The sequence below is a fragment of the Cotesia typhae genome, unplaced genomic scaffold (assembly GCF_013202065.1).
Source record: "Cotesia typhae breed Kobodo isofemale line unplaced genomic scaffold, CoteBio_Ctyphae contig_44, whole genome shotgun sequence".
Lineage (NCBI taxonomy): Eukaryota > Metazoa > Arthropoda > Insecta > Hymenoptera > Braconidae > Cotesia > Cotesia typhae.
The window spans coordinates 6082952-6095648 of NW_027423753.1; the positions used below are offsets into that span (position 1 = coordinate 6082952).

At 27.1% G+C, this 12697-nt stretch overlaps 1 protein-coding gene across 3 annotated transcripts in view; it reads right to left on the reverse strand.

Annotated features, from left to right (window-relative positions):
* The window catches only part of LOC141529131 (uncharacterized), a 66945-nt gene extending 56391 nt beyond the window's left edge, over positions 1 to 10554 (reverse strand). Inside the window, exons 1-2 of one of the 3 annotated variants that reach the window (XM_074245561.1) lie at positions 10436 to 10554; positions 9780 to 10094 (exon numbers count right to left, since the gene is read on the reverse strand). In XM_074245561.1, coding sequence (XP_074101662.1) covers positions 9780 to 9851 — 72 coding nt within the window. In that variant the 5' untranslated portion in view covers positions 9852 to 10094; positions 10436 to 10554. Of the gene's footprint in view, positions 1 to 9779; positions 10095 to 10183; positions 10268 to 10435 lie in introns of those variants that run through there. The other 2 variants (XM_074245562.1, XM_074245560.1) reach the window with 2 other exon arrangements.
* Positions 10555 to 12697: the final 2143 nt, after the last annotated feature.

Genomic DNA, 12697 nt, shown 5'->3' on the forward strand with positions numbered 1-12697 from the left:
AATTACTTGCACCAATAGTAGAATTTTGTTCTTCTATCAAGAAATTTTTCTTTCTGTGGGTAATAAATAAATTATTATAAATGATTTTAAGATTTCAGGTCATTAAAATACTTATCGAACATATTGTGTTTTTTAGAAATTTATGCATACGAAAAATTGTAAAATTTATATTAAAGCACGTTTTTATGTACCAGATAATTTGTTAATTGTAAAAAAAATACGAGGCGAAAGTAATCTGTTGAATCACGAAACAATCCCCTAATAGGATTTTTTCTGTCAACGTAATGATATACTACTAGCTTCTCTATATTGATTAAAAAATTAACGATACTTTGGTTCCTAAGAATCGGAACCCGGCGTCCCTTATTCGGCACGCATAAAACTTTAAAAAGTAAAGCGTATTTAACAAAAATACACCAAACGATTGCAAAAAAATGTTAATTACATAAATGAGCCACTTATTTCGCTTTGTAAAAATATCATTTGTGTGTGTCCAAAAACTTTTTCTCTTAATTACTTAAATGAGTCGGCGAATTAAAAATAGAAAACTGTTTTTACTTTTGAGGAGTAATAACTGATCAATCCCTTTATACTTTCAAATTCACTATAAATACCTTTTACCAGTCATTGGATTTCGTGGGAACTTAAATTATCATGATTCGTCAAAAAATAACAAAATGACTCTATGTATAATAAGCGACATTTTTATAATTCATTTAATTATCAGTTAATTAAAAATTTTAAACCACCAATTGATTATTTATATCGAAAATCATTTTATTTTATTACATGATCTCAAAGAAGTGAAATTACTTTTTTATTAACCATTAAAAAAAATTTCTAAAAATTCATTATATTCAAATTATCAATCTGTCCCCATAAATTTTCTTCAAAAGTAACATAAAAATCAATTATCAATTATTACTTATTGCTTATTATTTATTATCGGGTAATAATTATCTTTTAATACTGCTTAGTATTTATTACCGTGTAATAAACAACTTTGTTTGACAAGAATTTTAATTAAAAGGAAAAAAAATTTCATGTGTCAGCGGACTTGTAATATTATTTGAAGAATAAGTAAATAGCTTCCAACAAATATTTCTGACAATTTTTAAAAAATACCCAATATTTTTTCCTGTTGTATTATTTGAATTTTTTGTTTAGAAACACAATTTTCAACCTTTATTCCATTATTTATAATTTATTGATCTATTTTAAACTTTATAAACAATGCAATTTTCAGTTATAGTGAGATAGTATGCTCAGTTTTTATATCACTAAGATTTTTCATAATTTATTCACTATCAACTAATTTTATCTCATTACGCAATTCAACAGGAAGAAGACGATTTTTGATACGGTAAATAAACAAGCAATAACCAATTTAACATTTTCAACATTGCAATTATTATTATTATTATTATTATTTTGTTATTAAATGCTCAGGGGGGTTATCCCCGGAGTCCGATTCTCCGAGGGCCCAGCCTGAGCTCCATCCGTTACTGCTGGACCACTCCGCACAACAAGGCGGTTAGTGATCACAGCAGGCCAAAGTCATTTCCCTTAAGAGACGGAGAGAACCAAGTAAAACAGCCTTCTGCATCCTAACTGCCAAGAACTCAGCTTTTGATGAGCAAGCTGGAACTTTGGCAAGTGAGGATACAAAAGACTGTTTCATCCCTCCTAGGACGCCAACAATCAGGACGACAAGCTTGACACGGTAACCTGGGTAAAGTTTGCCAATTTCAAACAGGAGATCCTGATATATTTGTCTTTTGTGCTCTTCTTTGGCTGAGATGTTGTATTCAGCCGGGGCCGAGAACTCAATGACATAAATGTCACGAGTGGCCTTGTCGAAGAGCACAATATCAGGTTTGTTGTGATCTATCCGCCGGGTTGTTGCAAATGGCATGTTCCAATAAATTTTGCAACTGTCATTCTCAACAACCTGGGGAATATCTCCTGGCAAATAAGGCAGCACTGGTGTCACGTCAATACCGTAGCAATGACGAAGATAGTAGTACAGTACTCTCAGGGCAGCATTGTGACGCTGGATATATGCACCTCTCGCCAGCACTGGACATGCCGACAAAAGGTGCATAAGCGTCTCCGGATGTTGTCTACACCTCCTACAGAACGTGTCCGGAAGCTGCACCTGGAGCACCTTGCTACGGTACTCAAGAGTGTTAATGACACCATCTTGGCAGGCAAATATGAACCCTTCAGTCTCGGACATCAGGCCCGCTGACTTTAAGAAGGAAAACGTCAGCTGGATGGACAAGCCATGATCACGCACGTGTTTAAAGAACACGCTGTGCATGGACTTGTCCATCAGTTCGCCAAGGAGTAGTTTTTCCTCGGCGTTCCTGATGACGCTCTTAAATTCCTCCTTTCGGAGTTCCATAAGAGCGTTTATTTCTCCAAGACCAAGGGTTCTTGCCGCATATATTGCTGCCTTATACAAGAATGACCCCTTATGCGCATTTTCATGTTTATGTACAATTTGCATAAGAAAGTCATCCTCGTCTGCAGTGAAATTGACAACTTCGTGAGTTAAACCCAGGACCAAACGGTCGTGAAGCCGCTCCAAACTCTGCAAACCTCTCCCACCGATGGACCGGGAGAGGTATAACCTGGCGACTGATGAATTGGGGTGCATGCTCCGATTCATATTAATGATCTTACGGGTTTTGATGTCGAGATCTCGTAAATCCTTTCGGGTCCATTTCAGGACACCGAAAGAGTATAGTAAGACTGGGACAGCGAGCATGTTAGTAGCTGAGACTTTGTTTTTGCCGGAAAGTTCGGAGGACCAAATTTTATTATTATTATTATTATTATTATTATTATTATTATTATTATTAATATTATTATTTATTATAAATTTTTTTCTTTCTCTTTGATATTAATTTCATTATTATCTTCAGTCTCAAATAACTAATCTTAGGTATTAATTTCATTCTACTTTTTTTTTCTGTTACATTTTATCTACACCTAAATAACTTTAAGTAAATTATATTAAGTAATTATAATTAAGGTAATATAAAATTATTAGTTGGAATGTGCCTTGGTATTAAACTAAAATAAATAAATTTTTTAAAAAATAATTCATCAAATTGAATTACTCAAAACTTGATAAGTATGAATGAACGTTGTAGAAAAGAAAGAAAAAGGCGTATACTAAATACAAATACAAGACGTTTTTCAATAGAAAATTTCTCTTCCGGTTTAAAACGATTTATTTGAATTTAGTGTAAATCAAAATTGAAAAGACACATTAAATAGATAATGATATGTAATAGTAAACATAAAAAAACTTTTGAAAGAACACCTTCCGATAAAATAAATTTACAAATACTGATAAATAAAGTGACAGTAAACTGTAATATTTATTATTTCGAAATTTAAAAATTTATTTTCTTTGATCGATACTTATCTGTATTTGGTTCTCTGATTTTATTTAACATTTTATTTTTTAAATACAAGACAAGAATTTAAGTAAAACTAAACTGTAATTGTGAAATTATTAAAATAATAGTGGACATTTTTGAATAAAAAATATAAATCGTTATACTCTAGTAAACTTTGGCTCGTGTGGTTTCAAAATAAATATTTATTGAATGAATGAATTTTCTTTCCTTTTATTGCGTAATAAATCACATGTGTGAAGATTATTAAAGATTAAATAATTACATGAAATAAAAAAAAAAAAAAAAAAGATTTTATTCGTTAGTGCCAGCAATTAGTTGTTAATTAAGCTTTATTATCTATCAAGATTAAATCTTATTCAAATTTTATGTTAATTCCCCGAAGGAAGATAAATAAAAATGCGGTTCAGTATATCATCTTGGGATTTAAAATATAATTTACGGGCTTAAATAAAAAGTCATGACTATGACCTTTAGATAAAAATTTATTAAATTCTATTAACCACCAATACCAATACTAAATAGTTGAAAAGTTTAATGTCAATAGTCAATAGTAAGGAAATATACTTTAAATGACAACCACCGACCTACGTAAGAATTTAAAATAATAATCACTTATTCCGTGTTGCATAAATTCGATTAACCGTTACACTGTACTGATACTTTGAATACTGATAAAATTAATCTAATTACAATTAATTATGCTAATTTGTACATTATTATCAATTAATTAATGCAGAGTGCAGTGTTTACTGATAAATATAGTTTTTATTTATTGTAAAAGATATTAGTTTTAAAAAAATCAATCCGGTGACATAATAGTCTGAATTTAAAATTCTAATTTTTAAAACAAGTTACTTAATTGATTTTCTTTTCAAGAGATTGGTGTTAAATAACGTAAATTTTTTATTTATAAGGTGTTACATGCAGAACTATATGGTTTTAAGAAGTTGTTTTTTTATAACTACTTGACTTTTTGACATTTCTTCACTCCTATTGAGAGGTTTTTAGTGAATTTTTGTTTCTTCTCTCTATGAACAATACAGGTGAAAATCAATGTTTTTCTGATTTTTTGTTTAAAATTGAGTATAAACTTTGATACACAAAAAAAATAAATTATTTAATACACTCAGATTCTTGTCAATTCTTAATATTTCAAATAGTAATTCGAGCTCCAAGGTGGCATTTTAATTTTGTTAATGTTTACAAAAATGTAATTATTTTTTCAACATTTTAAATGTTATTTTTTGAGTATAATTGTTTGAAATTTTATACTGTTTGAAATAGTATTCATAATACTTTGATTGTTTATCTATTATAGTTTTTTTTTTCCGTACATTTGTAAAGATCTTAACAATTTCTAAAAGATAATGAACAAAAAATCATTTTTTAAGCGGCCTAATGACAGAAGTTAAAAATTCGCTTGGAGACTAAGAATAAAAATCAAAAATAAATTTTAGTACTTAATCATATGACCTTAAATACTTTTTATTAACAAAAAATTCTTGAATCGCTATTATATTAATAATACAATGATAAATGAAATTAGAAGATATGAATGTATTTTACACAACAGGCAATGTCTTAATTGAATTATCAACTGAAAGAAAGTAAGAAAAGAATCTGTTGAAAGTTTTTATGGCTATGAATAAAAAATATTACTGTATCAACTGTAATATAGCTTTAAAAAGTAATATAATGTGTTATATAAAAATGTATGTGATTGAATTTTGCATTTCTGTCTGATTTTCGATTGAAATTTTAGAAGAGAATAGAAAAAACTATAAATTAAATTTTTAAACTTGAACACCCTTTCTTTGATGGTAGCTTTTAAATGTTTTTTATTTTTTCAAAATTTTGTATTAAAGGAAATAAGTTTATAAAAAATCATTTTAATGCAAAAAATTTTTCATTTAACATTTACTAATTTTTTATACTATCAATAAACTCAAATCTGGAAATAAAAAAAAATTATAACATAAATCATTGAAAGTAATAAGCTTTCAAAAATTAATTTGATGATTTAATTTTCACATTTGATGAACATTTAAACTATAACTTGGCGTAATAAAAATAATACGATTTGCTTCAATCACTGCCGATAATTAATGAAAAAAAGTTTCATTTTTATTATTAACACTAGCAAGTAATAGCAAACTTTTATTTATGTAAATTAAAGTAATTTATCTAGTAATTTTAAGTAATTATCTATTTAAATGACTTTCTATATAAATATTAAATTACACGTTAACTAAAACAAAAATAATTATAAATATAAAGTATAATATAATAAATAAGTAAATTAACGGTACTGTTAAGTGTTTTAATAAATATAATGTAAGTAAGAGTGGTGAATGGTAATATGACAAATCGAGCACATTGGGAGGTAAGATCGGTATAGATAACTATCGATATAAGTGTATAAATTAATCGATGAGATTGCATCGGTTTATTTTCACATGAGTACAGCACGCCACAAGAAATTTTTATCCACTGTATAATACAGTAAGAGTATATATTTAATATACAACATATTACTTTAATGTTATTTGTGTCTTTGTACATGTAATACATTATACCTACAATGTCGTGTAGAATACTAATCAGAAAATTTTATTCACCTATACATACATCCTATATACATACCATGTAAGTAATATAATAGTAAATAGTGCTAGTGCTTATAATACATACACTTAACTTAAGAATTGTTTTATAGAGAAGACGATTTGATACGGGTGGAAACCCGCGAAAGTTTGTGGCTCGTGCAGACTTTGATGTCTACTACCAAGTCTTATATGTAAGAATGTAAGTACATTTTGTTATTCTAGAGTAATTTAAATTTTATATATGTACACATTTGTAACAATAGTCATTCCTCTGACGAGAAATTCGTTTAATTGCGATTAATGTTTTTTAGACTCTATCCACCGTACGAAACTCGAATAAATTTCACATACAAGAGACTTAACTCTTTTTAAGAAAACGTTTTATTTAATTCAAGGCTTTAAGACAAAATATAAAGAAAGCAATCCCGCATTCTAAACTATCCCGTGAAAATTTTATGCTACAATAGTCAATTATATTGTTGCGATTAAGGTAAAAAACGCCTGTGATAAAACAATGACTTTAAACAAAGACTCTCAAGTACCTAATGTATAAAATGTATGTATATTAACTACGTTAAAAAAACTTTTAAAATAACTACTATGCATGAATAAGAGAACTATCAACTTCAAAATCTAATGATTCCTCCTTTCTCTTGAGTAAAAAATTACTCATTCGATAGTGACGAATTACTTAGTCATAAATAACGCCTTAGTAACATTTGTAAGATTCTAAATACTTCATACTATTAGATATAGGTATAGTGTAAATCTCAATAAATTTATCATTTTTATAAGATCAATTCTATTTCACGATAATGTTGCCTTTAATATTGCTGTAATCACTATTTTGATTGATATTATGAAGTAAAATATTCTTATAATAGTTTGTTCGTTAGTCTTCAATAGAATTATTACGTTTATATTAAAGAAAATTAAATATATTGATGGAATCATAGTTATGTAATGAAACTTACATTAGAAGTGCAAACTTACGATTTTAGAAGTGTAAATCAATTATTTATTCGGAAAGTTGTGGAATCTTTACTTTCGGTGGATAAAAATAGAAAACAGTTGTTGTTATAAGTTATTTTAAATAGTAACATACCGTTTCGAATATAAAAATTATAGTTTAAAGTTTTACAAAATTTTGCACGACTCATGATGCGAAGCATCAGAGAGTGCTTTACGATCGAAAAATATTTTTTGCCTTATTTTGGCAACTATTTTTATTATTATAGTCTTGTTAGTTCACGGAATCAAGATATTTTGCATACTAATGTTAAGATAATTTAATAGAGATTAATTTGACACTTTTCAAAAATTTATTTAGTGCAATAGAAACGGAAAAAAACATCAAAATAAGTCAAAAAATTTTCCTGTCCGTCATGTGTAAAACTCCGGAAACACTGTAACTTGCGAAAAAATGCATCAATTGAGTTAAATTTTTTTTTAATTCTTTAAAAGAATTGTAGGCCACCGAATGCGGATGACTAGGTATTTTCAATGTCGTTTATGTACAATTAATAAAATAAAACAAAAACCAGAAGACTGTATATCTGTATATATTGTGTACATCGATCCCATTAGAGTCGTTTGCGCATTGTCGTGTTATTTTAGCTGCTTTGTATATTTTTTTTTAAATACTTTATTTTATTAATATTTCATAATTAAATGAACATTACGAGTCGTGCACTTTTGGATTTTCCAAATTTATTATTTAAAATTATAATTTTTCGACTTTCGCATCAAAGTGCTGAGTTGAGTATAGAAAACTTCAATAGTTCTTATTTTATTTCTGTAATTATTGACAAGTGGGATCAACCCCATTTTGGGACATAATTAGGTGAAAAATTATCATTTTCAAATTTTTTTTATTCTGCTTGTTTTTACGGTGCATTTATGATAAAAAATGTAGTGAAAGAAAAAAATTCGATAGCTTTTTTGCATTCAAAAGTTGGAAAAAATTTTGGCTCTCATGTTTTTGGATAAAATTTATATCATATCTTTTTTTTATGTTTTTGATATATATATATATATATATATATATATATATATATATATATATATATATATATATATATATATATATATATATATATATATATATCACAATTTTCTAAAAGATTAATAGATTTTTTGGGAAATTTGTTAAAATTGTGATAATCAACTGCTTTTTTTTTTTTAATTGTTCATTTTTTTGTGTATTATAAAGAAAAAATGGATCAATAAAATCAAAAAAAAATTTCGTTCAAAAAAATGAAAATTAAAATGGTTGATCCCATTTGTAAATATTTACCTTTATTTCTTCAGTAAGGAGTAACTAGAGAACTTTTATCGATCAACATTATAAAAATTATGTAAAAAAATTTTAAGGTTTTAAGAAATTAAAATGATCAACTTTGAAAATAATCCGATGAAAGTATCCAGTGAAATAAAATTGAGAATTTGAACGTTCAATGTTTTTTATTCTACACGGACAAATTAATTTTTTTTTAATAAAATTTTTTCTACGCATAAATTAGAATTAATTATAGTAACTAATAAAAAATCTAAATGACAGTATGTGTGAATCTATATAAGGAATAATTTTGTAAATTAGGAACAGTATAAAATCAAAAATACATCATCTTGAATATCGCAATCTTCAGTTATTGATACATTTCATGTAGGCATAGAAACGAAACTTTTTAATTGAACGACTTCGAGACAATTACCTTAAGAGCGGCACAATTGTTTTCTCTCTCTTACTTATAAGACTAATGAAACCATCCTTATTTTACTTGTACAACACATAAATGGAAACTTGGGCAAGAATTACTTTTGAATAAATGAAAATTTTTAGAAAATTATTCTAAGAATAGTTATATTATTAAGTAAAGTGTCAAGCATAGGTTTGTTCTTTACTTTCACGGTCTTCTTTGGAGATGAAATATGGGAGCAACATTCAAAATAATTTTAAATGATTAAAAATAAATCTTAGTATTGAGTTGAGTTCAACATTTAAGTTAAATATAAAAATTTTTAAATGACTAACCATTACTGTATTATGCATTGCAATTATTAGATTTACATTATCAGTAAAATATTAATTTTACTGGTGATGTAAATGTTCATAAAATATTAATTTTTTCCATTGCTTAGTACAATAACCAATAACAGTTTGAATTTAAAAATAACTGACAAATAAATTATTATAAAAAACTGTTGTTACAATTTTTTTTTAAAGATTTTTTCTAGTACTATTTGCCCAAAAAATGGTTGCCAGCTGATTTCAGCACTACAATTCTCCATTTATCATTTGGCTTAAAAGATCTTATACGGAACTTTTTTAAGGTGAAAGAATTTCTCAGCTGGTGCATACTGAAAAGGTTGATGACGCAGCAAGAGACTCGAGCAGACTCTCTTATGTTGCGTGTACTTTGAATTGGCGATAAAAGGGTTCACGGTCACGCGGGATGAGCGCATACAGACTCCGAAGTCTGGATTTAAAATTTGAAAGAAGAATATTCTGCTGAAAGCCCAGCACATAACCATATTACATATTATACCAGACTCGACTATTTTATCGAGAGAATCCAATGATCCATCATCATCACGATCACTCTTTTTAAACGACCACACAATGTCTAGATTTAGATGATAATGATAAATAAAATCTCAACTAGAAATCTGACTTGCGACTTCTTAAAATAAAAATTATTAACAATTATTCTGATATAAATGTATGCAAAAAACTTACCGGTAAACTTGCAATGCCCAGCCTGACTTTGGCGTATTTTTTAGTGAATACTCTCCACAAAACGTAAGCCATGTTGATTTAAAAAAGTACTCCCAGTTTAAATTTAAAAACACTAGATCCTCGATTCCACACGACGATCAGTCGATTGTGATGCCGTACTTGTTGCATCATTTCCATGAAAAACCGCCGATCACGTCCTTTTTTATTCAATCATTTATAAACTCTTCAACTCAATGATGTCCAGCAGTAAATACAAATCACATATAATCAGTTTAAAAATAAAATAAACAACCAACAACCAACAGCATAAATAAACTAAAAAAAAAGTTTTAATTAATTAGTAATTAGTTACTTCTTTTACACACAAAAAATAATTATGTCATTAGATTTTACATAATACAAACTTTTAAATAGTGTGTGTATACGTAAATGCCTAAAAATAATTATACATTTACATTTGCGAAATTAAGGAAATAAGTACCGCCTTACACGCGGTTTAACAATTAAAATTTTTTAACTTCTTTGAATAACAAGTAAGTATTTCTTTCATTTTGTTTAATTGTTATTTTTATTATTTTTTTTAATTTTAATATTTCTTCTTTTAGGTTAGCTGTCAATTAGTACGAGAAAAACAATTAACAATGATAAGTACCCACCGCAAACAACGAATTCACAAGCAAATTACACGTTTAAAAAAATAGTCACTGTTTTAAAAAAAAAGAAAAAGTGATTGGTGTTGAAATTGTTTAGGAGATCGCGTGGCTGACGTCTGTCGCTGCCAGGATATAACTGACGTAGGTAGAGAGGAGCTTAACGCTGGGTAGACAGTACACAGTACGTATGGTATAGAAACACGCGTTACACGCGCGGTATTTCTCTCTCTTTTACTCTCGTTCCCACTTTGATAGTTAACTTATATTTTGTATTGAGTGTCTTTTTCTCCATAGTCAGTAGTAGTCAACTAAAGCATAAGTATAAGCATATTTATTATCATCCTAGTATATATGTTTATGCTATCTATCTTCTATCTCAGTTGACTTAATTACGCGTAGTCGGGCAAACAATGAAATGAAACGCGTTAATCGCAAATAGTATACCCGTACCGCCGATTTGCAAATTTAAACAGTTAAACTATCCCATGGTGTGAGTGTTTTTTTTTTCTCTTTTCTCTTTTTTCTTTTCTTTTTTTTTTTTTTTTGTGATTTATTCATAATTCATAAACACAATAACGTGTGGATATAAATAGTGTACATAATGCACGGTGCACGATACATCAAGAAAGTAGCGGATAAATTAATAATCATATTCATACAATATATGTATAACGTTGATGAGATACATTTTAAATTGGAGCACGCGGTCCAACACGTATTGTAATAATATATAACTAACTACCACTAGTGTAATCATTTTTACTATTATTATATGTGCTATACTGTTGTATTATACAGTAATTATTACGTAGCGGTATTAAGATATTACAGCACTAATTTTGTTACCACGTCAAACAATATAAATTGGTAAGGGTGCGCCGTGTCAGAAGGCCACAAATTGGACAGAATCATTTTAATTACAAGGTGTAAATAAATACTATGAATTTTATGTTTATTTTGATTTCTTTTTATTCTAGAGAATAAGAAGATTTGGCTGAAGATATTGAAAAATTCGAACATCTGGTGTCTTCTTCTTTCGCTTGCATTGAAAATTGCTGGAGTAATTAATGTATTATTTAAATTCGGAATGGTGATTCAGAAGATATGAAAATATTTTTTAATTTACTTTAGCACAATGAAAAGTATATTTTAACTGTTATAATTATTCTTATAGCAATAATGTTAAAAACATTTTTAGATTTCATTTCTTCTTTTTACATAATAATGATGTTAAAGTTAGTACAAATTGAATCATCCTCTTTTTTTTTTTTTTTTTTTTGTAGAACTAAATTATTTATGCACAAAAACTTGTTAACTTTTGTTTACTTTCATTTCATTTACAATAATCTCGAAGTTCTAATGCAAAAAGGGTGTTTTGTAAAATTTTGTAACGCAAACCCTTTATAATCAACTATATTTTCACTTTTAAATATTGCTTGATAATAAAATAAAATTTGTTCTTAAATTATAATAATAGTTTGTATAGAGAGTTGAATTTCTTACAACAACAATAAAAATCTTGTGTAATCTTTCAAATTTTTGTAAATAAATTTTATCGCAACGATTTTCTTCAAAAATTGAAATTCTCTATAATTATGTAACTATATGTTGGTTGTTTCAATTTTTGACACCGTCTTATTTCCCTCGAATCAATGAGTAGTATTTTACAAGGCTGAATAAAATGATTAATTTTTGTTATTTCATCCTTTTTGAATCCTGTAAATTGCAGAGTAATTTTAATTAAAAAGTTTTTCGTTTATTTTTATAAAATTCAGTATTTTATAAATAACAAAATTCCAAAAATTTTTGGGTTATAATATAACTTAGGTGTGAAATGAAATTTAAAAAAAAATGATGTGTGTACTTATGTACACGCGTTAGAAGTTATACTTCTTTGGCATATATTAAAAAAAATTTTAAAGAAAAAAAAAATGCAAAAATGATCGAAGAAAAATTTTAAAAACAATTAAAAAGGTTTTATTATAATAAAAATTTAGCTATACCGTATAAATATAAAATTATTTATTATCACATGAATTTATAAAAAGATACCTAAATATAATAGATACTGCAATATTTATATTTTAGTTCAAATATTTTAATTCTTGAAATTGTTATTATTTTTGAAAAAATATTAACTAAAAAAATTATTACCAAGTTAAATAAAAACTAAAATATTTAATTGATAATTTTTTAGAATTGATTATTAATATGAATAATATATTTCATATTAAATGGTATTTCTATCGAATTTGAAAATAACAT